The following is a 24589-nucleotide window of genomic DNA, read 5'->3' as shown; positions in this document are numbered from 1 at the left end:
ACCGTTACACTTCTCCTTCACTCCAGTCCCAGTACAATGTGTTCTGAGCTCAATAAGTCCTCTAGTGGTCAAAATATATATAACAAGATGTAAATCGTGGCATCGAATAAGCAGCACTTTTATTAACATAAATATAAGCGATTTCAGGGAAAAATGAAAATATATGTATATGTTGAAAAAGCATTCATATTTAAGATTTTTACTACTCTGATTGAATACATGCTGAATCATCTTCCCTAAGATGTCCTAATTCTGAATCATTAAAAAATAAATAATCGTTCTCATAGTGGAATAAAACAACATTACATCATTAAATCTGTTAAAACTATAGCTTTTATCTGACCGGAAACCACCAAGTCTTGGCTTTGGTGCGTGGATAAAATATTTGTCTGGTGATGGAAATTCAGCTCAGGAATGCGTCTTTTTTTTCTCTCGTCTCTCCCCTCTGTGCGTCTCGGATATTACCCTGACTGGATGTGAGGTAAGATAACAAGCCCGTCCCTTCTCCGTCTCTAGCGCTGGATTCTCATTGGTCTAACAGGAGCTCAGGAATGTCCTTTAGGCATTTAAATAGAAGTTAAGACAGAAGTCCAGGTCAGTGGAATCAGTGGAGAATCCGGGATAAAAAGAGGAGACTTCCCAGCTATCCAATTAAACTGTCATTAGAGCTGCGAAGAAGAGGAACGGAATATACAATATTTGAAACGAGGATCTTTTTTTCTTTCCATTTTTAATTTTTTTAAAACTTTTTTTATTGAAAGGTTAGTATTATATTGCCATTATTTTTTGTTTAATCTGAAGTTCATCTCTGGCTTATGTGTAAAGTAATTATTGTTTTTTTGGTTGGAATAGGAGCTTTTCAAGATTTCAAGATGATGCTGTATGGCATCTTTTTTCTGCTGATGCTTTGGAGTTGCGATGGTGCCAGATTGGCAGGTAAGGAGGGAAATGCGCCTTTTTTTTTTTTTTTTTTTTTTTTTGAGATGGTGGTTATGACATTGGAAATAATTTAGACATATCTGGGGTTAATTTAACGTGAAATAAAGACAAACTAAGACCATTTTTTTCTGTGCTCTTCGTTATTTTTATACACTTTGCCTTGAAGAGAAAAAATATATATAACAATGCCTTTGTTTTGTTTGACCGCAGAGAGTCGCGATGATAACAGTGTGTATGACCTATTTGAGCTGGCGAGGGTGAGCAAAAGACACAACGGAGTGAGTCTAGTCAAAGGCGCAGACCCTTACAGTCCCGCATACAAGGTCCTGAACGCAGACCTGATCCCCCCAGTCCCCGACGCCTCCTTCAGGGACCTCCTCGACTCCATCCAGGCCGAGCGGGGATTCCTCCTACTACTTAATCTGAAGCAGTCCAAGAAAACTAGAGGCAGCCTGCTGACAGTCGAGAAGACCGATGGATCTGGCCCTATCTTCGAGATCATTTCTAACGGGAAGGCGAACACTCTTGATCTGGTCTACTCCACCGAGAGGCAGCTGCAGGTGGTGTCCATCGAAGATGCCGGCTTGGCCAATGGGCACTGGAAGAACCTCACGCTGTTCATCCAGGACGACAGGGCACAGCTTTTTGTGGGCTGTGAAGAGATCAATGTGTCAGAGATGGATGTGCCAATCCAAACTTTACTGTCCAGGGAGTTGGCAGATAGAGCCCGACTCAGGATTGGAAAGGGGGCAGTGAAGGACAAGTTTATGGTAAGAGGAATACATTTATTACTAATACTGAATAGGCATTATTTAATCTTAGGCATTATTTATGTAATTTTTTTCCTGTTTTTTTTTTTTTTTTTTTTTTGAAGGGAGTCCTCCAGAATGTCCATTTTGTCTTTGGAACCTCTCTAGATGCCATACTGACCAATAAGGGATGCAAAAGTGGAGGTAAGATTGAAAAACATGCAATAACTGACAGACAACCGCCTTAATAATGAGTAGTGGTTTATGATAGGGCGATATGGCTCACTGCCCAGAGCGCTATTGTTAAAGGAATCGAAGTGGTATTCGTTTTATTACAATGCAGTCACATTTAGTTTATATTTCCAAATGACAAAAGCCCTGGGATGGAGACAGCATTAAAAACTACAATATATGCTGGACTGATGCCATCAATGCAAGATTTGCCTATGTTGACCACAAAGCTATGAATCAAAATCAACTCTTCCATTCTGCTCTTATTCACTTGCAGCTGCTTTAACCCAAATGATGACCCTGGACAACCCAGTCAATGGTTCCAGTCCTGCCATTAGAACCGATTATACTGGCCACAAATCCAAAGGTGAGATCTCTCCTCTCTTAAAAGTAATGTTAGAATTTTTACTCCACTAGTAACTCTTCTTCCCCAAGAGCTGAGTTAATTTGGCCTGTTCTCCCCCAGATCTGCAGACTGTCTGCGGTTTCTCATGTGAGGATATTACCAGTATGTTTAAGGAGCTCAGGGGACTCAATGTGATTGTTAAGCAGCTGTCAAATCAACTCCAAAAAGTGGTAAGTTCAGTGAGCCATCAATGTCTTCTCTTTGCCATGATTCACTCTTTCTTTTTCAGTCTTCTGCTTTGAATTAACAGATTTCTAGTGCATACCCACTTGTCACTGTAATGGCTGTCCCCAGCCAATTTTGTTAATGAGACGCCAGTGAATACATAAATATGTTTGGCCGGTTAGTCACATTTGCAGTGCTCTGGTAGATTCCAGCAATGTCTTAATCAGTGATTCATTTGTATTGGAACCTTGGCAAAGTGAAACTTTTCCGTCCTCTGTCCCAAGCAACCCCACTTCTCACTCTCATGCTCTCTTTTTTTTCTTCTCCCAGTCCACTGATAGCGAGTTACTGAAAAATCAGATCATCATCCACAATGGAGTCTGCATCCATAACGGCATTGTGCACAAGGACAAAGATGAATGGACAGTGGATGGCTGCACAGAGTGCACCTGTCAGGTGAGTGTGAGAACACTTCCAGGAATGTAACCTTTACACAAACTTGGAGTCAGCTGTCTGCTGCAATAATGTCAGAACAGTGATCACATTAGCACTCTTCCTTGTGATTACTATTATCCTGCTTGAAAGCAATAGCATACTGTCAGAAATGATTATTGAAGCAGCATGGGGTTCTTCTAGTGAAGGCTAATCATGTACTGTGATATTATTTTTGGCTGTTTAGTAGGACAGTATTTATGAAGATCTCTGCAGGTTCTTTATAGACACAGCAGGTGTTTTACATATCTAATAAGATCATTCCTTTCTGGAATGCAGCAATTAGACTTGGAACAAGAACAGCCAGGTCTTGTTTTTCATAGCTGTTATGTTTGCACTCATTAAACTATTCTCCCATCCAGAACTCTGCAACCATATGTCGCAAAATCTCCTGTCCTCTCATCCCCTGCGCCAATGCCACTGTGCCCGATGGAGAATGCTGCCCACGCTGTGGAACACGTACGTTCCTTATTAAGACCTATTAAATAAAAAATTCTGTCCTGGCATCTTACTGAGAATTTTCAAACCTCATGTCTGTCAATTATAGCGAGTGACTTTCCCGAGGGTGGTTGGTCTGCCTGGTCTGACTGGACCCATTGTTCTGTGACTTGTGGTCGTGGAATCCAGCAGCGTGGACGCTCCTGTGACCGCATCAACAGCAAGTGTGAGGGCACCTCTGTCCAGACCCGTGACTGCTACCCGCAGGAATGCGACAAGCGCTGTAAGCTACAGAACATCATAAAACTAGTCCTTTTTCACTGCTTGAAAATGCAGTGAATTGACTGTGCATGCTTTGCTCTACAGTCAAGCAGGATGGAGGTTGGAGCCACTGGTCGCCCTGGTCTTCATGCTCTGTGACCTGTGGCGAAGGGGTCATGACACAGATCCGTCTCTGCAACTCCCCCACACCGCAGATGGGTGGCAGAGACTGCCAAGGAGAGGGACGTCACACCAAAGTCTGCCAAATGTCGCCCTGTCCCAGTGAGTTAGACACCATCACCAAAGTTTTGCAGCTATTTATTTTTTTGTGTTGAATAATAATATGATTTTCGTTTTTGCAGTTAATGGAGAATGGGGACCTTGGTCACCATGGGATACCTGCTCTGCAACCTGTGGTGGAGGAGTCCAAACAAGAAACCGCCTCTGCAATGACCCAATGCCTAAATACGGAGGAAAAGATTGCATTGGCGATGCTACCATGGTCCAAATCTGCAACAAACAAGACTGCCCTATTGGTATGCGTCTAATTTTTGCACGCAAGTAAAACAAAGTCCAACATCATCCAATGACATTCATCTAATGTTTAACACTATGTTTGGACACAGATGGTTGCCTTTCCAACCCATGCTTCCCTGGTGCAAAGTGCACCAGCTTCCGTGACGGCTCATTTGAGTGTGGCAAGTGCCCACTTGGCTACACTGGTGATGGGATTACCTGCACAGACATTGATGAATGCAAAGAGGTCCCAGATGCTTGCCATACTCACAATGGAATCCATCGTTGTGAGAACACTGAGCCAGGTTACAACTGCCTCCCCTGTCCTTCCCGTTTCTCTGGCCCCCAACCTTTCGGAAGAGGTGTGGAACAGGCAACTGCTAAAAAGCAGGTGTGGATTGTTTGCTATTATTCGCTGCAGCTAGGGCTTGCACATGAACAGCTTGCATATTTTAACCCTCTATAATTACTTTAGGTGTGCACTCCCCGCAACCCTTGCAAGGATGGTAGCCACAACTGCCATAAAAATGCGAACTGCATATATTTGGGCGTCTACTCCGAGTCAATGTTCCGCTGTGAGTGCAAGCCAGGATATGCCGGGAATGGCCGGATTTGTGGAGAGGACAGTGACCTGGATGGATGGCCTAACACTGATCTGCCGTGTGTGGAGAACGCCACTTATCACTGCAAAAAGGCAACCATACCCCACATGGACAAAAACACCAAAGGGTGTTATGATCTGTGAGCACTGTATTATTATGATGATTGTTTTCCTAACCTCACTTTTGTTCCTTTGTAGGATAACTGCCCGAACCTTCCCAACTCTGGCCAGGAAGACCATGACAAAGATGGCCTTGGGGATGAATGTGACCAGGATGATGACAATGATGGAATTCCCGATGATAGGGTGAGTAATCTGGGAGTTTTTTCAGCCCAAAGCTCTGCTTTCCCTAGAGACCACACATAGCAATCAACTGCAGCCATCCTTCCTCTGGGCAATCGGAATGCAAAGCGCTTCAGTTTGTGTGCTTTCACCAAAATGTCACAGTGGAAAGTCAGTAGCACAGGGATAATGTACTATAATTTTCACATAAAGCCAGAATTGAGGATATGGTGGCTGGTTGCCCATAATTCTCTTTTGTGGATTTGGAAAGTTGGGAAAGAAAAATGTAGTTTAAAATACTTCTGGAATATTATTTTGCAGCCAAAGTAAAAGAAAAATGCTAGAAACACAGATTTTCCTTTACATATAAACTCTTTCACCTATGTCCCACCTTTACATATTATAATGGTTTTTTTTCCATTAAAATAGGATAACTGTCCAAGAGTGTACAACCCTGCCCAGTATGATGCAGACAGGGATGATGTTGGTGACCGCTGTGACAACTGTGTGTTTGAGGCTAATACTGACCAAACAGACACAGACAACAATGGAGAGGGAGATGCCTGTGCTGTCGACATTGATGGCGATGGTAAGAAATCTCTGCAAACTCAAACTAATTACTTAGAAAGAAGGCTAAGGATTTAAAAAATATAAATATATATATACTTTTCCTCAACAGGTATTCTGAATGAGAATGACAACTGCCCATATGTGTACAATGTTGACCAGAGAGACACAGACAGGGATGGTGTTGGAGATCACTGTGATAACTGTCCCCTCGAGCACAACCCAGACCAGGTAAATAACCTTTCGCATAAAATACAAAGTATCTGGAGATGTCTTAGTTATGGAAAGTGCTTGCATACCCAAAAGACATGTACCCAGCACAACACTTCTCATAAAAAGACGGGTGAAAAAGAAGAGCTTGTCTTTGGAAAACCTCATCAAAAAGGAATGCGGTTCTTTTGCAGGTCGACTCTGACTCGGACCGTATTGGAGACAAGTGCGACAACAACCAAGACATTGATGAGGATGGTCACCAGAACAACTTGGATAACTGCCCATACATTTCCAATGCCAACCAGGCTGACCATGACAAAGATGGCAAAGGTGATGCTTGCGACCATGATGATGACAATGACGGCATTCCTGATGATAAAGACAATTGCCGATTGGCTTTTAACCCTGATCAGCTGGACTCTGATGGTAAGCTTTCCAAAAAACTGTTACAATCTCTCTTATTTGTAGCAATTTAAGGATCTTTGTTCTCATTTTTTTGCTTTTTTATTTCCATATTCAAATTTTCCCTGAAGGTGATGGCCGTGGAGATATTTGCAAGGATGATTTTGACCAAGACAATGTCCTGGACATCCACGATGTTTGCCCTGAGAACTTTGCCATTAGTGAAACAGACTTCCGCAGATTCCAGATGGTTCCCTTGGATCCCAAAGGCACCTCTCAGATTGACCCCAACTGGGTGGTGAGGCATCAAGGCAAGGAGCTGGTGCAGACTGTCAACTGCGATCCCGGCATTGCTGTTGGTACGTAACCCACAGAGAAACATGGTCCTCCAGTTATAACTTCTATATGTAGTGGCTGCCCTAAATCATGCTCTTTCCACTACAGGTTACGATGAGTTCAGTGCCGTGGATTTCAGTGGAACGTTCTTCATCAACACGGACAGAGATGATGACTATGCCGGGTTCGTGTTTGGCTACCAGTCGAGCTCCCGCTTCTACACAGTGATGTGGAAACAGATCACACAGACTTACTGGTCCCACACACCCACCAGAGCTCAAGGCTACTCTGGCTTGTCAATCAAAGTTGTAAATTCCACCACAGGGCCTGGCGAACACCTCAGAAACGCTCTGTGGCACACCGGAGACACCGCAGGACAGGTGAGAGCATGGTGTTTGAGTCAGTGTTTCAGGTTACATCATTTTTTTGTTGCTATTTTCACTTCAATCCTTGCCACTCTTGATTTTCAGGTCCGTACTCTGTGGCACGACCCCAAGAATATTGGCTGGAAGGACTTTACCGCCTATAGATGGCACCTAACCCACAGACCCAAGACTGGACTTATTAGGTGAGTTCAAAACCTGATTTATGTCAGAAATTATGTAATTCCTTCGCAACTTTTACAGTAGCTTACAGTATGATTGTATTTATCTTTTAGAGTGGTCATGTATGAAGGCAAGAGAATCATGGCGGATTCTGGAAACATTTATGATAAGACATATGCTGGTGGGCGACTAGGCTTGTATGTCTTCTCTCAGGAGATGGTTTACTTCTCAGACCTCAAATATGAATGTAGAGGTAAGACTTATGTAAGATTAGACAGTTCAGAAACAATTCTCTTCGCTTAGACTTTTTTTAATTTGTATTTTCTTTGCTTTGTCTTGCAGATACATAATTGCACCACAGAGCCTTCGGGAAGAATGTATCAGCGTAGGCCTACATCAGTTTCAGTTTCATTTATTTGTCCTCTGAGAAATGCACAATGGAGGTATGTTGAGCAAAGGAGATAAGGGGGAGAAAGGGACCTCAGGAGTTGAAGCCAAATAAAAAGGAAAAGTTAACTGCACGCATTGTGAGTGCAGCTCTGCTAAGAAGAAATTGCCTCTCTTTGTCTGTCTGCGCTGATCTGCATCAGAAGAGGGCCACATTTTATTGCTTTGCACAACTGAACTGTTATTCCTCTGTGGATGAGGGAGCAAAGGGAAGAGAGTTGTTCTTTTTTTTTACATTTTTATACTAATTTTTGAGCATTAACATACATCTGCTGTGGACTGAATGATGCAGTACTCAGAACGAAGAAAGCATTAAAAGACATTTTTAAGGATGGGGTAAAAAAAAAAAAACAAGCAGAAAGTAATCCCCTGTGAAGGAACTGTTGAGGGACTGTGGACAGTAAAGAATGACTGTTCTTATTGAAGAGAGTGAATGTTGTGTTTTGTTTTTTTGTGCATGTGTGACACCAAAAGAGAATAGCAATGAAGAAATTAAAATCAGAATTTAATTTGAATTGTCCTGGTGTCCCCCTCACACTGTTGGCTGCAGATGCAATGTCCTGGCCCAAAAAAATACTCTTCTCAGGAAAGAAAGACCGTGAGCAGGAGACCTTGGAACACAATTTATATGAAAACCTTGTCTTAAAATCTCAATTATAATGAAGGCCAGTTTTCTTTTTTATTTTTATTATTCTTTCATCATAGAGGTTTTAATTTTAGCTCCTCACTGCATCTTGCTATCATTAAATATTATGAGCAACCTTCTATGGTTAACATCCTCTAAATATATGCAGTTACTTCTAATTATGTGAAGTAAAAAACAAATGTATCCTGCTTTCTGCACAGTGTGCATGATGACGTGCCTGAGTTTGAGTGTTTTTGACAAAGGGGGGAAAAAAGGAAACCCTTTATGTACAAATATTACCTCATAGTTTTTATTAAGGCCAGCAATACACAAGAAACAATTGTTTTAGTAACAGAGTATACATTTGTTGGCTTACATTTTTAAAAGCAAGACTATTATCATTCATATGCTGTATATAAGATATTTTTCTAGTACAACAAACTCGAACAGGAAAGGATTAAAGAAATGTTTTGAATATGTTTTGCAATATGTATTTCTTGTGCCTTTTTGATAAATTATTCAGATTTTTTGTCATTTGTGTAGATATATGCTATTTAAATAATTTATCTCGAGGTGTAACCTCCTATGGAAGCGTTTCTATCTGTATAAACTTTTTTGCACACTGACATGAGGATGTCTTTGTTATTTTGATTTTTGTATGTCTCTTTTTTTAATTATTAGTGAAACTTTTCTATAAACATTTGTACTATAGTTTCTACTCAAAGTGTCGTTTATACTCCTGCTATTGGTTCTTTGTCAAGTGAACAATAAACCCTTCATAAAAATAAATCTAGTCATCTTTATTCTTTATTAACAGTCACTGGTAAAGAAGCAGATTATTCAAAGAACCCTGTGATCAAACGTATTAATTTGAAGATAAGTGGAAGAGAAAACTGGGCGGAAAACATGCACAAGCAAAGTGGAAAAAACAAATTTATACTTTTCCTTCCACTTGATTTTTGACTTATATGACTGGATAAAATACAGTGTCAACAGACACCTTCTTCATTATTAACCTTCTGTGACTGTTTTTCTTAGCTGTAAGCCTCAATAATCGAAATTACCAAAAAAGACACACACTAAAAGGAAAACTTAAATACAACAATATGTGTGTTATAGACCTTTACAAGAAAAGCATGTTAGCTTTGCTTCACAATTCTTTCAAGATTGTGTCCATCCTTGTTGATTGTACTCTACCAATGCTGATTGTGTACTTCCCCTCTTCCCCATAACTTCTTCTTTACACTTAACTTTCCGTTTCTTTCCGCTTGGATGAAACACTATGCAAGTCAGCTTCTTTAACAGTGACTGTAAAGTCACCAGTCTACCCTAGAATTGTGTAGAATAGATTCTTCGTGTAATAAGAAACATTTCTGAAAAACTGAACCTTGATTAGCTGCAATCTTCAAAATTAGCAATAGTGTGCAATTGAAGTGTCACTGCCCATTAGTTTTGTAATATATAAATTTCACTTTTTGAATAATTACTAAAACAAATATTTTTTTAATGATATGATTTTTTGAGATGCACCTGCACATGATTTTCAACTCATAACTGCTCAGATCAGGGTATTTTCAATGGTAAAGGAGGTGAACATTGGTGTGTCATGCTACTGGTATGTGCTCGGAGTCTAAAAAGAATTTGGTAAAAGGGAGTGTCTTTTGTAATCTGCTGCAGGGAATCTCAAAATGAAGTATGACCCACTCAAGCACCACATTCATTCACATCTCACATATTACACAAATATCTCTGAACACCTACAGACAACGGCACCCATTCAAGAATTTCTCATTGCAGCAACAAACTCTCAAACCTTTTAGGAGGGAACCCAATTCTTTGTCTCTGCATGTAAGTTGGAATTCCATCAACTAAATGGGATTTCACCATAACGCTCCACCAACATCTCAACTGCAAGCAGACGTCCAACAGCTACTTTAAGTCTATCACAGGAAGAGTTATCTAAACCCCAGACAGTCTCAGTTTGCTGTGCGTCTCTCTTTACATTACTAGTGACCTCATTCTTGCCGTAGTGAGCTCACTGGGTTTCCATTACCAACAATGAGCAGTACACAGTTTCTACTATCTGGAAACTTATTGTGTGGATTATATACAGAGAAGAAAAGGAGGGCAAAAAAATATACACATAATATGGAATAAAGACAGAGCGTAAGGGTCTGTTTAGAGTCCCTGGCAGATAGTTTAGCACTTGCATCTCAATAAGACTGAACTTGTTCATTTTGTTAATGTTTTAGGTCAAGTGGAATTCCTGCCATTGCAATGGGGTCAGAATGTGTTTGAGAGGTGAGGAGTGAGATGAACATGTCTGTAGGTGTTTGAGTTCCAGAATGGGAGAAATACAAAGCCTCCAGGCACATATCAGGCAGGTGCAGAGAAAAAAAAAAACCAAACTAACTCCTATCAATGGCTTCTGAAAAATTCTTAAAAACTACAGCACAAGCACCATTGAAAATGCTGCTGTCTTTTAACAGAGGAGTGGATTTAGATTAAAATAAAGCTCCTGTGAGGTCCATTTTCTCAAGCTGTTATTAATCCGAGACCTTTACCATGATCATAAGTAGATGATCTTGGTAGCCCAGAGGGTGATGGGCTGGAAAAGCCCATCACCCTCATGAAGCCCAAATCAACCCTGTTCCATAAACAATAAAACTACAACCATAGACATAAATAATTCAAAGATTTGTTTTACTGCATATAACAGTTTTAAAAGTTATCAGTGAAATGCCCTTTACAGACTATCAGTGAAATGCCCTTTACATCATTAGGGTTAGGGTACCCTTACATTACCACTTCACCATGATGTACACATTTACCAAAATTTTGGGTAACTCCTGCAGGGTGTTTGAAACTCTTTTACGATGTACTAGAATGTAACATTCCTCAACAATGTTGATCTTTCACAGGATTTCTATGCTGAGATTGTGTTGGAAGCATATTTTTGCCCAGGCTGCTGCATGAATGAGCTTGGTAACAGTGATTATATCTCCAAATTGTGCATTGGCCGAATACCTGAAGTCAGATGTTTTTAATACTGAATATACCTATGACATTGTCTAGGCATAGCCCTGGTATCATGATTAAGAAGAAGAAGGAAGAGAAAGTATAAGTCTCAGAGAGTTTTTTTTATAATTAAACAATAGAGGCAGGTCAGGTCATAAAAAACAACTTCGTTTCAGAGCCTCAGTGTAATCAGATCATTGTGAAAAACAGACTCTATACAGACTCTGTACATAACTATCCCCCTCAGACACTGACAATAAGCTAAAGGAAACATTTTCAGTGATCAGCTGGTGCAGGTGCAGAAACCTCAAATTTACACATAAATCCCATAGATTGTAAAGTCACATCTTTGTGTGAATGTGATACATGTGTTGCTAAGCGCTGCTATAACACGGCCAATGACAGGAACATTGGAAAAACCTAAAGAGGCATCATGACTGTGTTCATGAAGTGGTTCTTCAAATTAGCCATGATCCAGTTTGTGTGCAGCTGCATCTAATAACTAGTTAATGACAGCAATGCTATTTGTCATTTACTGATACTTAGGTTGATACAAAGAGTGCCTTAGCAACTGTTTCCTTGAGAACATAAACTGTAGCAATGGACTGCAATCCAGCCACATGTGGAACACAAGAACGCCATTAGAGTAAAAAAAAAATGCTTATCAACCTTTATAAATATTTGTATTTCCATTAATTTGTAATAGTCTACGAATGAGTTCATTGTAGAAAACAAAACCAAGGTGATGTGTTTTGGAGGCAGTAATTCACATGGGCAAGATGGATGTTTTTAAGGTCCTGATGGCGCTGTTTTGTTCCTCAGATTGTCCTGGCTCCAACTCTCTGTCCTCTCACATTCATCCAGCAGACAAAGCAACTGCTCCTCAGTAAGGTCTGCTGACTCATTCTGCAATAAAAAAAAAAAATACACATACATAAATCAAAAGCATGTGTTAGTTCAAATCCAAAGTGCTACTTCTGTGTGTATGTGAAAGCAAACACAGTGTTGCATCTGAAAATGTCCCAAGATCTACATCTTGTGAGTCCAAAGGAACAAAGCTGAAAAGTGAAGACAGAATAATTCCCCGGCTAAACTCACAATCTTCTCCAACATCCTGACCTAATTTTTGCTCAGAACAGTTTTTGCTGGACTCCAAATGGACAAATGAAAATAATGTCTTGCATCAGTCCATGACCCGACAGAAGATTGGCACATCACAGAAACAAACTGATGCAGTTCTGCTGTCCCGTGTGCTTAGTTGGAAGGTGTTTGGAGGGAAAAAAGCACTTTTACTTGGATGCAAGTACTGTTTTTTTAAAGATAAGTCTGACTCCTCACATGCTGCCTGCTTTGGACTGAATATGAGACCAAGTCTGAAAGCCAACTTTCTTAAATTTGATTCAGAGGAGAATCTGAAGTTGTTCTCGGGGCTAATGTGTCATCTGGCAGCTGTCATTTTTGTACCAAAGTTTCTCGCTGTGAACACGTGCAACTCCTGAATTTACCTGGACATGAGTCCTCACAGACGGTTCCCGTCTCCTGGTGTGACAACACTGATCTTTGTTTTAACAGCTGTAAAAACCCTCAGTCAATTTGTCTCAATAATATCAACTAAGTATCTTTCTTAGGATGAGAGTTATGACTGAAACATATCCAGAGAAGCAAAATGTTAAAATCTTTGAATGACAATCATCATCATTCTCTCAGCACGTTTGCTTGTGTTTCCAGCTATCATCCAACACTGAACAGAATGTCCCTGGCTTTAAAGTAAGGATGTCCTCACCCACTTCTTTTTGTAAGGCTCAAAGGCACTGAGTAGGACAGGGGTGGATTAAGGGTGGGTCATAACGTTTTTAGGTCAGCAGAACATGGACGGTAATATGTTTCAAAAATATTTCACTGGAATGTAATTTGAACATTTAAAATTAATATCAGGAGCATAGAATTAGATCTTTTTTCTGTTTTAAAACAATTATTTACAGATCCATAACTTTTCTCCCAGTTTCAGTAAAATATGACACCTAACTGACTGTTTCCCCTTTTTTGCCTCATTCTACTGTGTAATTTAAGGCAAAAAAAAAAACGAATCACATTCCTCTATCTCATCTAACCCTTTTAGATGGAACTAATACTGACCATCCATTATTTGTCATCCAGACCACCCTATGAATCTCTCCAGCTCTTTATCAAAGAACGATAAACTGAGAGATGTACATCACCTGGACAAAACAATCCAAACAATGGTGGTCAATTATAAATTGTTATATTTATAATTTATAATTTCAGTAAATGACACAATTTACATCTTTCAAGATGTAGATTGTGATCCGGCCTTGTGATGACTCTCCAGTTACAAAGATGAACAATACGATCATAAATCAAAAGCACAAGCATGGACAGTTGTTCTTTGGCCTGAATGTTTTATAACAAGGATGTGTCTCTGCAGACCAATATGCAGACACATTAATGTAGAGTTTTCTCAGAGACATTTCACAAACACTTACCCAACACCACAATGTCAGCAGTGATCAAAATTAGCAAACCACAACTAAACTCATCAACGGACGACAATAAAGTAAATTTATTGTCGTGATGAAAACGCCCTAAAGAATCTTCAAAAGCATCATAGCATGTCCTGATCTAAACAAATGCAAGCTAATATGGGAAACAAAGTCATTGACATTGTTTAATCTGGAAATAGTTGCAAGGTCATTACAAAGGCCTTGGGACTCCAGAGAACCACATTAAAGTCAGAAATGGAGAAAACATGAAATAGTGGAAGGAGTGGTTGGTGTACAAAAAATATTCCAGGAGTACATTAAACACGGAACAACTGAAGCACTTTAAAACTCACTTCCATTAGTTAAGGTCAGTGTATAATTCAACAGGAGAAATTGGGCGAAATTGTTATGGTTTTCAAAATGCCATAAATTTATCAACAAGGGTATTGCTTATGTTGGAAACAGATTTTTGGAAAATTATTTTGTGGAGTAATGACAGGAACTTTTGGGTAACTGTGTGTCACTTTATATAATTTCAGAAGAATAATATTACCAGTTAAAACTGGTGGTGGAAGTGTGATTGTCTGGGACTGGAATCCTACATCAGGGCATATGACTTGATGGGACCAAGATTTCTGTTGTCTAACAAAACACGCGATAGAGAAAAGGGTAAGAAAGGAGTGGTCCAGTAGAGGTGTGGACCTAAATCCAACTGAGATACTGTGACATGACCTTAAGCAGACCTTTCTTGTCAGAAAACCCAACATTCCTCCACAGCTAAGTAAAACAGTCATTGCCAGTTATCAGAAACGATAGATGGCAGATAATTGGTTTAAGGGGCAATTACTTTTTCACAAAATTCACAAAATTTGAACGCTTAACTTTACAACGTCTTTATAAGTGATTTTAGTAATTTGAAGCAGTTTCCTGAAGTCTTTCTGAAAGAAAACTGGGAGATGTTATATTTGGCCCAGAGACAGTAGATGACTGCTTACCTCTGTTAACAAGAGGTGGAAAATGTGAAAAGGAACTGGCTGGCGGTACAGATAAAGAGTTACTTTTTTACCTCTTACTCCGGCTGTTTCCTCTTCATGTTGATGATCACTTATTTCACCATGACTATATAACACAAAGTTAGGAACAGTTCAATAGGTCTGTCAATGTTTAAGGACCGTATTGGGAGAAGCAGAATCATTTTAATTTTTTCAACTGTTTTGTTTTAGTTTAAAAACATTATTTGTTAATTCCAGTGTCATCTGCCATGCATATGATGTGTTCCAGCTTTTTAATAAAGAAACAATCCAAGTTGAAAATAATGTAAAAATCATATTTTAGAAATGCTGGGGAAGGTTCCATGGCAGTCTGACAGCCCCCACTATCAAACTGACGCCATCAGGCACATACTCAAGCTGATTCTAGACAATATCATCTCCAACTCGGTACCATTCATCATCTTGACACCATGACCTACATCATAATGCACACTGTTCTTGATCTCCTCTCAAAAGATTCCAGGGTCCAAAAATCCCAGCATGGAAAGCACCTGAACAATTTTGACGGTTTCCCCCCTTGAATGTGATTGTAAATTATAAATCATGACATATTTTTGAAGACAAAATCTGCTTGGTAGTCACGCACTCCCTTGAGTAAAATGATTTACTTACAGTGTTGTAGCAATCTTTTCACAGGAAAATGTACTGCAAGCTTATTTTGTGAATAGAATGGACTGAATAGAAGCCTTCTTGCATTAGAGGACGGCTGGCCTTTGGACCTCTGTCTGATAAAGCTGAGGTATGTCACTGAAGTAAGAGATCTTAAAAGTGGAACAACCCACACTTGTGTTGAGCTGGTGCTGCATCACATGCGTGTGTGTGTGGTGTAGCTGACTGTGAGCAATGCAGAGCTGGTGGTCCTCTGCCAGGCAAACAGCTAAAAGTCAGAAGAGTCCTCCTGTCTTTGTTCTTCTCTTAGTAAACTGAGCCAAAACAGTGTGATCAAGTTTCATTTATTTATTCATTTTTTTACAGTTAGGTCAATAAGATGATTTTGAGAACATTAAATATTTTTTTAATGTCTCTGGGTATCCAACTGCACCTTGAAAGAATTGCTTGCTAGATTCTGAGTGATATTGGTTTAAATAACACTTACAGTAGCATTACTGACAAAGATGAAGGTGCTGGTCTGATTAAAATAAGGCTGCCCTGCCAGAACTTCCTTAGTTTATAGTAAAAGATGGAGATTCCTTCCTTTTGTAGATGATACAGGAATGCAGCCACATGTGTTTGCAGGAAGAACAGAACCAGACGAGCTTTCAATGTATTTTCATCAGCTAATACTGATTATGTTGAGTAATCCTTACCTTTTACTTCTAAAAATATTTCGGCACATCAATGTGCCGAATTTTACTTATTTTTTTCCCCGGAAATTGTGCAACAAAAACAAGAGAACAATGAAAACCAAAAGGTGATGAGACAGATATTCTCTTGGCTCCAAGTTGAAGTTCACTGGAAAAAGAATCATTTGGACAATTCAACAGCCAATTGAATTGGACTATGCTCAGCTAGACTGGCTATTACTGGGTGCAGAAGTTGTTACTGTGTGAAGAATATTCAAAGTTTGCAGAGTCGAGCTTTCTGAAATGAAACCATATTCTATGTAAATGTAGGCACACTGTAGGAAATATATGTATTATACATGCAAAACAATATCAACTGCTACAATAAAAGCCAAAGAAAATTCCAAAAATATAAATAGTCCAAATACTTAAATATTAAGTGTATCTTAATGTTGCTTTAGGGAAAATATCTCATATCAAAGTACTTCTTAAAACTGCAGACCGTAGAGCTGTGAAGTTGTGTAAAAATAAGTCTTTTTTTTGTACAGGCTCAAAAAAAAAAACTGTCATTAAAACCATATAAAAATGTTATATAACAGGTAGAGTCAGTATTCAGTAGTAAAATACAGTAAGGCAGCGGTAGAATTATGGATGTTATACAAATCAACTTTATGAGTACCCTGCAGCTGTGTGAGGCTGCTTTAAGAATGCCCTCCCAGACAAATTCTGAACTAATAAATCTTTTCACAGCCTCAAAACAAGCCCGCTGGCACTAAGAATACACGCCGTCAGTGAACAGTTCATCCCCAAGTCACTCACTGGGTTCAGCCAATTAGTGAGTGACTCACAGCTGAATGTAAAGAGTGTGCTGCAGGACCAGTAGCTGGCAGACTGGTGGTTTTGATGTATCGTGACAACCATGAAAGAACAGTTTACTCAAATGAAGTGTCGGCATGTTAGCTAGAAATTCCATTTGTTGTTCCTTATTTAAGCCAGGAATAATTCCTGGCTGCACGGTATAATGTCTTTTGATGTAAGGGTGTGGCAGCCACTTATGTATGTCACCACCAAACTAACTGTGTGTCTCTTTAATGCTTAAATTAGACATACATGCATCATCATGTGGTTCATCTGTGAATTAAGCCAGTGTTATTCAGCAAACGGTGTTTTTAATAATTATTCAGGCACCTTCAATTAGATTGCATGACAGTTATAAACTTGAACAACTAGCAGTATGATTTTATGTGGAAACCTGACACCAAGTGTTGCATTATTTTGACGTAGAAGGAAAATGATACATGGTTTACAAATATGAAAAGCTTCAAACTCGCATGTGCATTCAGTCACCCCATGTCAACACTTATCGTGTTTTAAGATATGTCTCTACCAACTTTGGATATCTCGATATTAAATATTTAGTCCGTTCTTTTCAACATATCTCAAACGTAGTCAGATAAAATGCAAAATCTGTGAATATAGACATTTCAGATCCCTTACAAGTTCTGAACTCTGATTAAGCCATTCTTCATGACAAATTTCTCCATTTTGAGCTTCCAAAACGTCTGTCTGTATTTTTAGAGGCCTGATTAAAGATGCCCCTACCCACAACTTGAAGTCTTTTACAGCCTCTAATCATTTTCTTTTTTTTTCAGGATTCCCCTGTATTTAGCTCCATAAATCTTTCCAGCAGCTTTGCCAACAGCATAACTTTGCCATCAACATGTTTTGTCGTGCATTCAAAGTGAAGATAGAAAGTTACATTTTGATTTCATCTGACAAAGCACCTTCTTCTCAGTGTCTGTCATTTCTGTTGTAATAATCTTCATGTACATCACTGCTTTGCTCCAAACTGCAGTACCCTCAAAATTAATACAAATTAATCTCATGGTTGACTATTAGACACTGTGATTTGGTAATGCAGAATTTTCTGGCTCTGTTTATGCCATTTTTCTGTAGATTTGCAACTATGCTACGCTCATTACTCATTATTTATGGAGGATTCACTGAAAAATGCTCTAGAATATTTTGCCCTGGTTTTTGATATCACTACAACCTTATTTCTGACCTGTCTGATGTGTTCTTTGGTCTTAATTAGGCTCTTTATCCACTAATAAGGTCAAACAAACCTCTGAGGTCTTTAAAGTACTAATGAAATAAGTACTTTAAAGACCTTAGTGGTAGAAGTTTGTCAGTGGGTTGTCGGTTTGATCCCCGGTCCATCTGCCTCTGTTGTTATGACCTGGGCAAGACACTTCTTTGAATACAAAAAAAGTGCAACTCAGTAGTTTTTCTGCTACTATTTTGGAGTTATGTTACACAGAAAAATCCATGGACAGATAATTCAGTGAACAATGAACTGCAAATAGGCCAGGCCCACTGTATAATATTCCTTTAACGTCACAATCATGTGTGATTTTTTTATTTGCAACATAAAATGCCAATTTATTACAGTTTAATTTTCGCAATGTGGTCTGAAAAAGTTCAAGGGGTGTGGATACTCTTGCAAGGCACTGCACAAAGAGATGAAGCCCAATGACACAATCAAACTACTAAATTTATGCCCAGTGTTTTCTTCTCCTCCTCTACGCACCAGATTCAATGTTCCAAATGCCAGTGCAAGCAGAAATCAGTTTTAGTATCCACCTTTGTTCTTGGAACATTCTTGTTTTGTGTCTTTAGCTACAGAGTTTGGAGAAAAGACCTCTGGTTGTAACTCTGCAGGCAGCTCTAAAAACCAGACAGAGTTTAAATGTTTCTAGGGGGAACACTGTAGGGAAGACACTGAACCTCAACAAAGAATGCTAAAGAAACAATGAAACAGTGGGGAAATGAGGCATTCAGAAGAGAACATGCACATCTTTTATTGTGGCTACGAGAAACCTAAATCTATGGAGTTCGGGAATAAATACAAATGTGATGCCCTCGTCCCCTCAAACCAGAACAACAAGGAGCGAGCTATGTGTATGTGCTTGTACTAATTTGTCACAGGTGTACCTACGAGCACTGAGTGGTAAAAATCCACAACAAAAGCATTGTTCAGATAGAAGTGATAGAATATACACAAGCATCTATGTGTTTGTGTGTAAGTGATCGAGGCTACTTAGAGCTCACCGTCATCTCCTGGCCAACACCCAGGATCTCCAGCTGCCGCTGGATCTCTTGAAGCCGCGTCTCCAGTTCTCTCCTCTCCTTTATATCCTGCAGGACCTTCTCTCCTGGCTGCCGGTCCCAATCCTGCTTCCAACCGACCTTGGAGCCAAGGCCCTTGATACACAACAGACACAATTAGTTCTCACAAGGAAGAAACACCTCATCTCACATGGGTGCACTTTGAGTGCACTCAACTAACAGTGGGCAGTTTGAGCAGTTAAATGGGCATAAAGCTGTGTAATAGTTCACCACATTGAGTTCATGTGAAATTTTTCCATTTCTCCATGATTCCTGTTGGGATTGATTTAAACCAAAGTTTAACAGCTTTCAAGAGAGACCTTGGAGCAGAACCCCACATTCGTAAACAAACTAAGAAAGTTCAGTTAAAGCCCACTTAGGATTCAAGATAAATCACAGATTTATGAGAATAAGGTCAGCAGTTAACCGCAAGCAGCATCCAAAGCAAGCTTTGAAAATAGGTCAGAACAAAATAAAAGAATCCCACATGGAGCACAATCAACTGACAGATTTTAACAGAAAAATGTGACTTTATGACTACCACACCATGGATATTTTTCTTTGCCACGAACTTTAGTCATCAGATCAAACTCAGTCAAACAGACTCGGCAGGCTTACAAGGGAACAAAACACTGATTCCCTGCCAATAATGTCAGCAAATGCTAGTAGATGCTGTGGAGAAAAACTAAATGATTCCAGAGAAATGAATGAATGTTTGCCAAATAACCATCTATTCTGAAATTTCTAATTACCTAATTTTGGAAAAATGTGACCCACTTGTCATTGGATGGGACATAATGTGAGTCAACTGAGTCCATTTAAATTACATTTGAGCCAACGTTCGGATGAAAGTTAGACGTCTGCTAACTGTAAGCATGAAAGTTCGGTAAAAGGGGAAAGACAAAGATTGTCAACACTCAAATTGGATATTTTAAGTTTGTACAGAATAACACAATGATGGCTACAGAGGAGAATAATGAAAGAAACTTTGATCTGTAATCGAACACAGATTGCACATTGAAATTTCAAAGAACATCTCAAGAATTAATAATATAACCACATATTTCAAGAAATAAAATTTGTAACTGTATTGGCATAGTTGAATTAGTCAATAAAAGTAAGTATTAAAATTTTTGTGTTAGTGTTTAGAATTTTTTTAAGTCAATAGATGCATTAATTGATTAACTGATTCCTCTTGAATCACTTGCTTTAAATTAAACTTATTAAGTTTTATAGTGTAATTTTGGGCCAAGTTTATTTTTTATGAAAAGAAAAAAAAAATCTGGGTGGAGGACAAAAACTAATAAATTGTGCGTAACGGACAACAAATGTACTTATAAATAAACAACTCAATTAATTTGAACAGCCAAACATTTGTTTCTGTTTTATTGCACATGCTCATGTCAGAGCTGCTTGGTTGTACTAAATGGCTCTTTGATTCCCAGTAGCATTTCATACATATACAAAAATACGTAACTATAATCTAAAAGAGAACAGAGACAGCAAACTTGCTAAGTTAACCAAGCAAATATGATAACTTAGGACTCACTCTTCCACACATGTTCACTTTTGGCTTTAGAAATTCCCAGGAGGAGACAAGCAATGTTCAAGGTCTCACAAAAAAATCAACAGATGATGTAATGCGGTTCTAGTTTGTCTTTGACATTCAGTGTTTCTTAAATAGTCCAGAAGCTCTGACCGCTACTAAACAACACATTGGAAGTAAATGTGGGTTATAGAGTGTCATAGACTAATTTTGGGTCATATTTTGACCTAAAAAGTAAAAAAATATAATATAGTGGAAGAGAGGTGAAGAAAACAAATTGTTGAGCTTGAGGATTCTGCAAACCACAGGATGGTTCTGGAGTGTCAGATCAGCGCCGCATGGTTAAAAATCTCTATCTGCCTTGGTTAGTCTGGCAGGCAGACGTGTGCATGATCTAATAATGACGAAATTGATGGATAATTCATTGAATGTTGACATCTCAATAAGAGCTTGTCTATGACATAATGGTAGGTTACTGAAGATGCCGGCATCCTGCGGACTTTACAGATTTAACTGCAGAAAGTCTAAATACACTATGACATATTTATGATGGGATGTAGTCCTAGTTAAACCCAGGGTGGAAGGGGAGTTTAGCAAAGTATTTAGAGCAGACTGAATGTTTTTGCCCATGTTATAAAGCAAAATAGACAATCCAACTCAGTCACCTCGTGCACTTACGTAAATCAGTTTTGGACAACGTTGAGGCACTAACATGGTAAAAGAATATCTAAATCTTAAAAACAAAACTTTCCCTACAAAAAAAAAAAAACTGTGTGTGGCCTCATCTAGAGGTGGCCTCTGTCTTCCATCCTGGAAATAATGACAGCTTCTATCCTTGGAGTCTCTTTAAGTGGTCGTTCCTGGACCCTTTTGGGAAAGTCTCACTCATCCTAGATGGCACAAGCCAGGACCACAACAGGATCAGACTCATGTTATGCACCAGAGTGAGAAATACAGGGTTTCCAATGAGGAAAAATAAAAATTAAAGTCTAGCTTTACCACTATCCTCCCACCACTAAATGCATGTTCCTAAAAAAGCTCAAATCTCTGCAAGAGAAAGTTTATTTAATTTGGAAAGAAGAGCTGCCCTACCTCTCACAAAATATAAGCTGGAAACATAAAGAGAGTCTGCAATATTTAATGATAATAAAGCCAGCAGTTGGTCTTTATGACTCTGCCATATATTTTTGGCAAAGTTAGCACATAATAAAGTCCAAAAATAGTACTTAAAAAGTGCTATTTATGATTTCTTCACAGCAACAATCTTGAAGGAACATGAAAGCAGTCGAGGCAGAAAATTGAAAAATTTAGACATGCAAATAATCACTATAAATATTAAAAAAGCAAACCAAGAGGTTTGCTACAAAAGTACTCCAGCCATAAATGTGTCTCTCTGTGAATTATGGTGCTTTAAGTTTAATCCTAATATCAGTATGCCAAATGTAGATGTAAAGAAATGTTGATGAACAAAGAATCTTGCTAAAACAGAATAAAATAACCCCAGAAAATTATGTAGTACAGTTCTCTAAATGTGAAACAACTTTTCTTATTTACAAATACAACTTATTCATACAACTTGCTCTCACTAAACATTGTTTAATCCATTATTGGGGAAGGATGTATGTTTGAGTTAATCAAAGAAGCAGATGAGTGACCTGTGGTAGTTCAAGGGGAGCTGAAGGGATCCACAACTTTAGTGGGAGAAACTGTCAAGAGGACAAATATTAGATGTGTCATCCATAAATCTGGCTTTTAAGAACGAGAAGAAAGCCAAGGCTGTAAAAACCAGTCATGAGAGGTCCAATATGTAATTTGGTACAAGTCATGAAGGGCACACAGCAAGCATGGAAGAAAGTTCTTTGGTCAGATAAAAATGTGACCTTTTGCTTTACGTTCAAAATATTACGTTACAAATTCAATCACTGGAAATTACCTTAAACATCCCATCCCCAGAGCAAACACATAGTGACAGTGACATGCAGTGGGTCTGCTTTCATTTAACAGTACAGGAAAGTTGATCAGAATGATGCAAAGCACAAAACACCACTAGCTGGTAATCACATTAAATGTTTAAATCATCTTCAGTCTGACACACAGTCCCATTTGAAATACCCTATATGGTTTAAAAGAGGTCATTTTTCTTTAGTGTAGTGAATAACTTTTGATTCATTATGACTTCAATTTTTAATTTTGAAAAACAAGAGTGGTTTGAACATATTTTAAAAAGTAGTGTTTGCTTTTCTCTACATGAAATTGTAGTAACGATTCACTGCTTGTCAAAACAAATCCTTTTGTTTCTACACCTGAACAGACTCCAACAGTTGTTCTGCTATATTAGTATTTTTGGCCGTTTTCCTAGAATACTTAAAAACTTAAATGAGGGTAAGACTCAATAAGTTTAGCACAGCAGAGAGATACACAAATCAAATCTATTGCCTAAGAAAATTAAAAGAACTGATGTTCACAAAAGTTTAAGAAGTGATACAACATGTGTTTTAGTGCTCATCCATACCCCCCTTTACAGCATTGCTTGTCTGGCATAGGAATATACAGTGCACCTCCAGTTTCACCTACTTAAGCATTTGATAATATGTTGCACACGATTTATTCACCATTTATGCCAACAGGTCTTCATGGGCAGGTCAAAAAGTTGAAAGAAGTCTGCTATGACTGTCACTCTGAGATCCCATCTATACTCATCAAGCATGCAGTTACATAATGCTTGCAAATGTTACTCAATGTTGCAGCAAAGAAGTAATATTAGTATGACATTGCCTTGCACATGCATTCATAACTATTGTGGGATTAATGCCATAGCAACAAACTTCAAAGTATTTTATTTGGATTTTACATGAAAACAGAGCAGTGCATGCTTGTGAAGCTGTGTGAAAATTATATATGGTTTACATTTCTTACAAATAAAAAGCTGGGGAAAAAAATAGTGCATTTGTATAAAAGTTGGACAGACTGTACCGACCTTGTACTGCAGCCAGTACAAGGTCAGGTTTTCATCCAGAAGTGCCAAATATTTAGCTCCATCTATCTTGCATGGCCACCTTGACTCTTTGATTAATGCACTCTTTGCCCTGCCTGTCAGCTTAAGTGTATGTGTTGCTAGGTTTACAGTTGTGCCATATTCTTTTCATTTTTGGATGGTAGACTTAACAATTCTCTGTAGATGTTCAAAAGCCTACTTCAGACTTCTCCACAATTTTCTCCTCAACATGACCATTTATTCACTACTGTTCTCTAACAAAACTCTGGGGTCAAGAACAGCTGGATTTATACTGAGAATAAATTAGAAACAGGTGGACCCTGTTGACTAATTAGATGGCTCATTAACCAAGTAAAAGTATGACAAGTTTTGAGAGCTAAAGACATGAAATCCTGCTTTCACACTAAAAATGTGTATTTTTGGATTATGGCAGAAAAATTCCTCCATATAAAGAAACTTTTGATATGGAACAGTGAAGGCCAAGCTTTGAACTCAGGAAGATAATACACATGCCTTTTGGAACTACTTGTAACGATTTCGGAAAAGTAAATCAAACTTTAATCTTTTCAGCGGGACTAGGCAGAATGAGACCTTGTTTTTGTATGTCTAGTTCTTTAATCTGCCTTAAGGACTATTCCAATAGAAATTAGGCAGTAGCTAAATGTTGTGTAAAGCATTTCTTCCCTTGTGATAGCCTAAAACAAAGACAAATGTTAGGCATGTTTTCTTTTTTTCTAAATCAACATTCTTAATCTAAGAAACATGTAAATGGGTGATTTTATATGCATATTTTGGACTGTAATGATACCAT

General features: G+C 38.6%; 2 protein-coding genes across 8 annotated transcripts in view; one reads left to right on the top strand and one right to left on the bottom strand.

Moving 5' to 3' along the window:
• Positions 1 to 593: 593 nt before the first annotated feature.
• On the top strand, positions 594 to 8355 carry thbs1a (thrombospondin 1a). Its single transcript, XM_008399384.2, has 22 exons — positions 594 to 761; positions 853 to 936; positions 1150 to 1709; positions 1814 to 1892; positions 2197 to 2286; positions 2386 to 2495; positions 2821 to 2946; positions 3345 to 3441; positions 3530 to 3703; positions 3787 to 3963; positions 4044 to 4217; positions 4308 to 4588; positions 4673 to 4891; positions 4997 to 5104; positions 5510 to 5669; positions 5760 to 5878; positions 6052 to 6286; positions 6394 to 6621; positions 6707 to 6978; positions 7069 to 7166; positions 7257 to 7396; positions 7486 to 8355. Exons 2-22 carry the CDS (start codon positions 873 to 875, stop codon positions 7491 to 7493), a joined length of 3519 nt encoding a protein of 1172 aa, XP_008397606.1. The 5' UTR covers positions 594 to 761; positions 853 to 872; the 3' UTR covers positions 7494 to 8355.
• Positions 8356 to 10902: 2547 nt separating this feature from the next.
• fsip1 (fibrous sheath interacting protein 1) overlaps positions 10903 to 24589 on the bottom strand; it is a 32677-nt gene continuing 18990 nt past the window's right edge. For all 7 annotated transcript variants that reach the window (XM_008399385.2, XM_008399387.2, XM_008399386.2 and 4 more), the window contains 2 exons: positions 19181 to 19333; positions 10903 to 12139 (listed from right to left, as the gene is read on the bottom strand). In XM_008399385.2, the coding sequence (XP_008397607.1) occupies positions 12023 to 12139; positions 19181 to 19333 (270 nt within the window). In that variant the 3' untranslated portion in view covers positions 10903 to 12022. The remainder of the gene's footprint in view (positions 12140 to 19180; positions 19334 to 24589) is intronic.

Source organism: Poecilia reticulata, linkage group LG22 (assembly GCF_000633615.1).
Source record: "Poecilia reticulata strain Guanapo linkage group LG22, Guppy_female_1.0+MT, whole genome shotgun sequence".
In the NCBI taxonomy this organism is placed as follows: domain Eukaryota; kingdom Metazoa; phylum Chordata; class Actinopteri; order Cyprinodontiformes; family Poeciliidae; genus Poecilia; species Poecilia reticulata.
The sequence above is the reverse complement of the archived record's forward strand: the minus strand, read 5'-3'. Positions and strand labels throughout refer to the sequence as shown.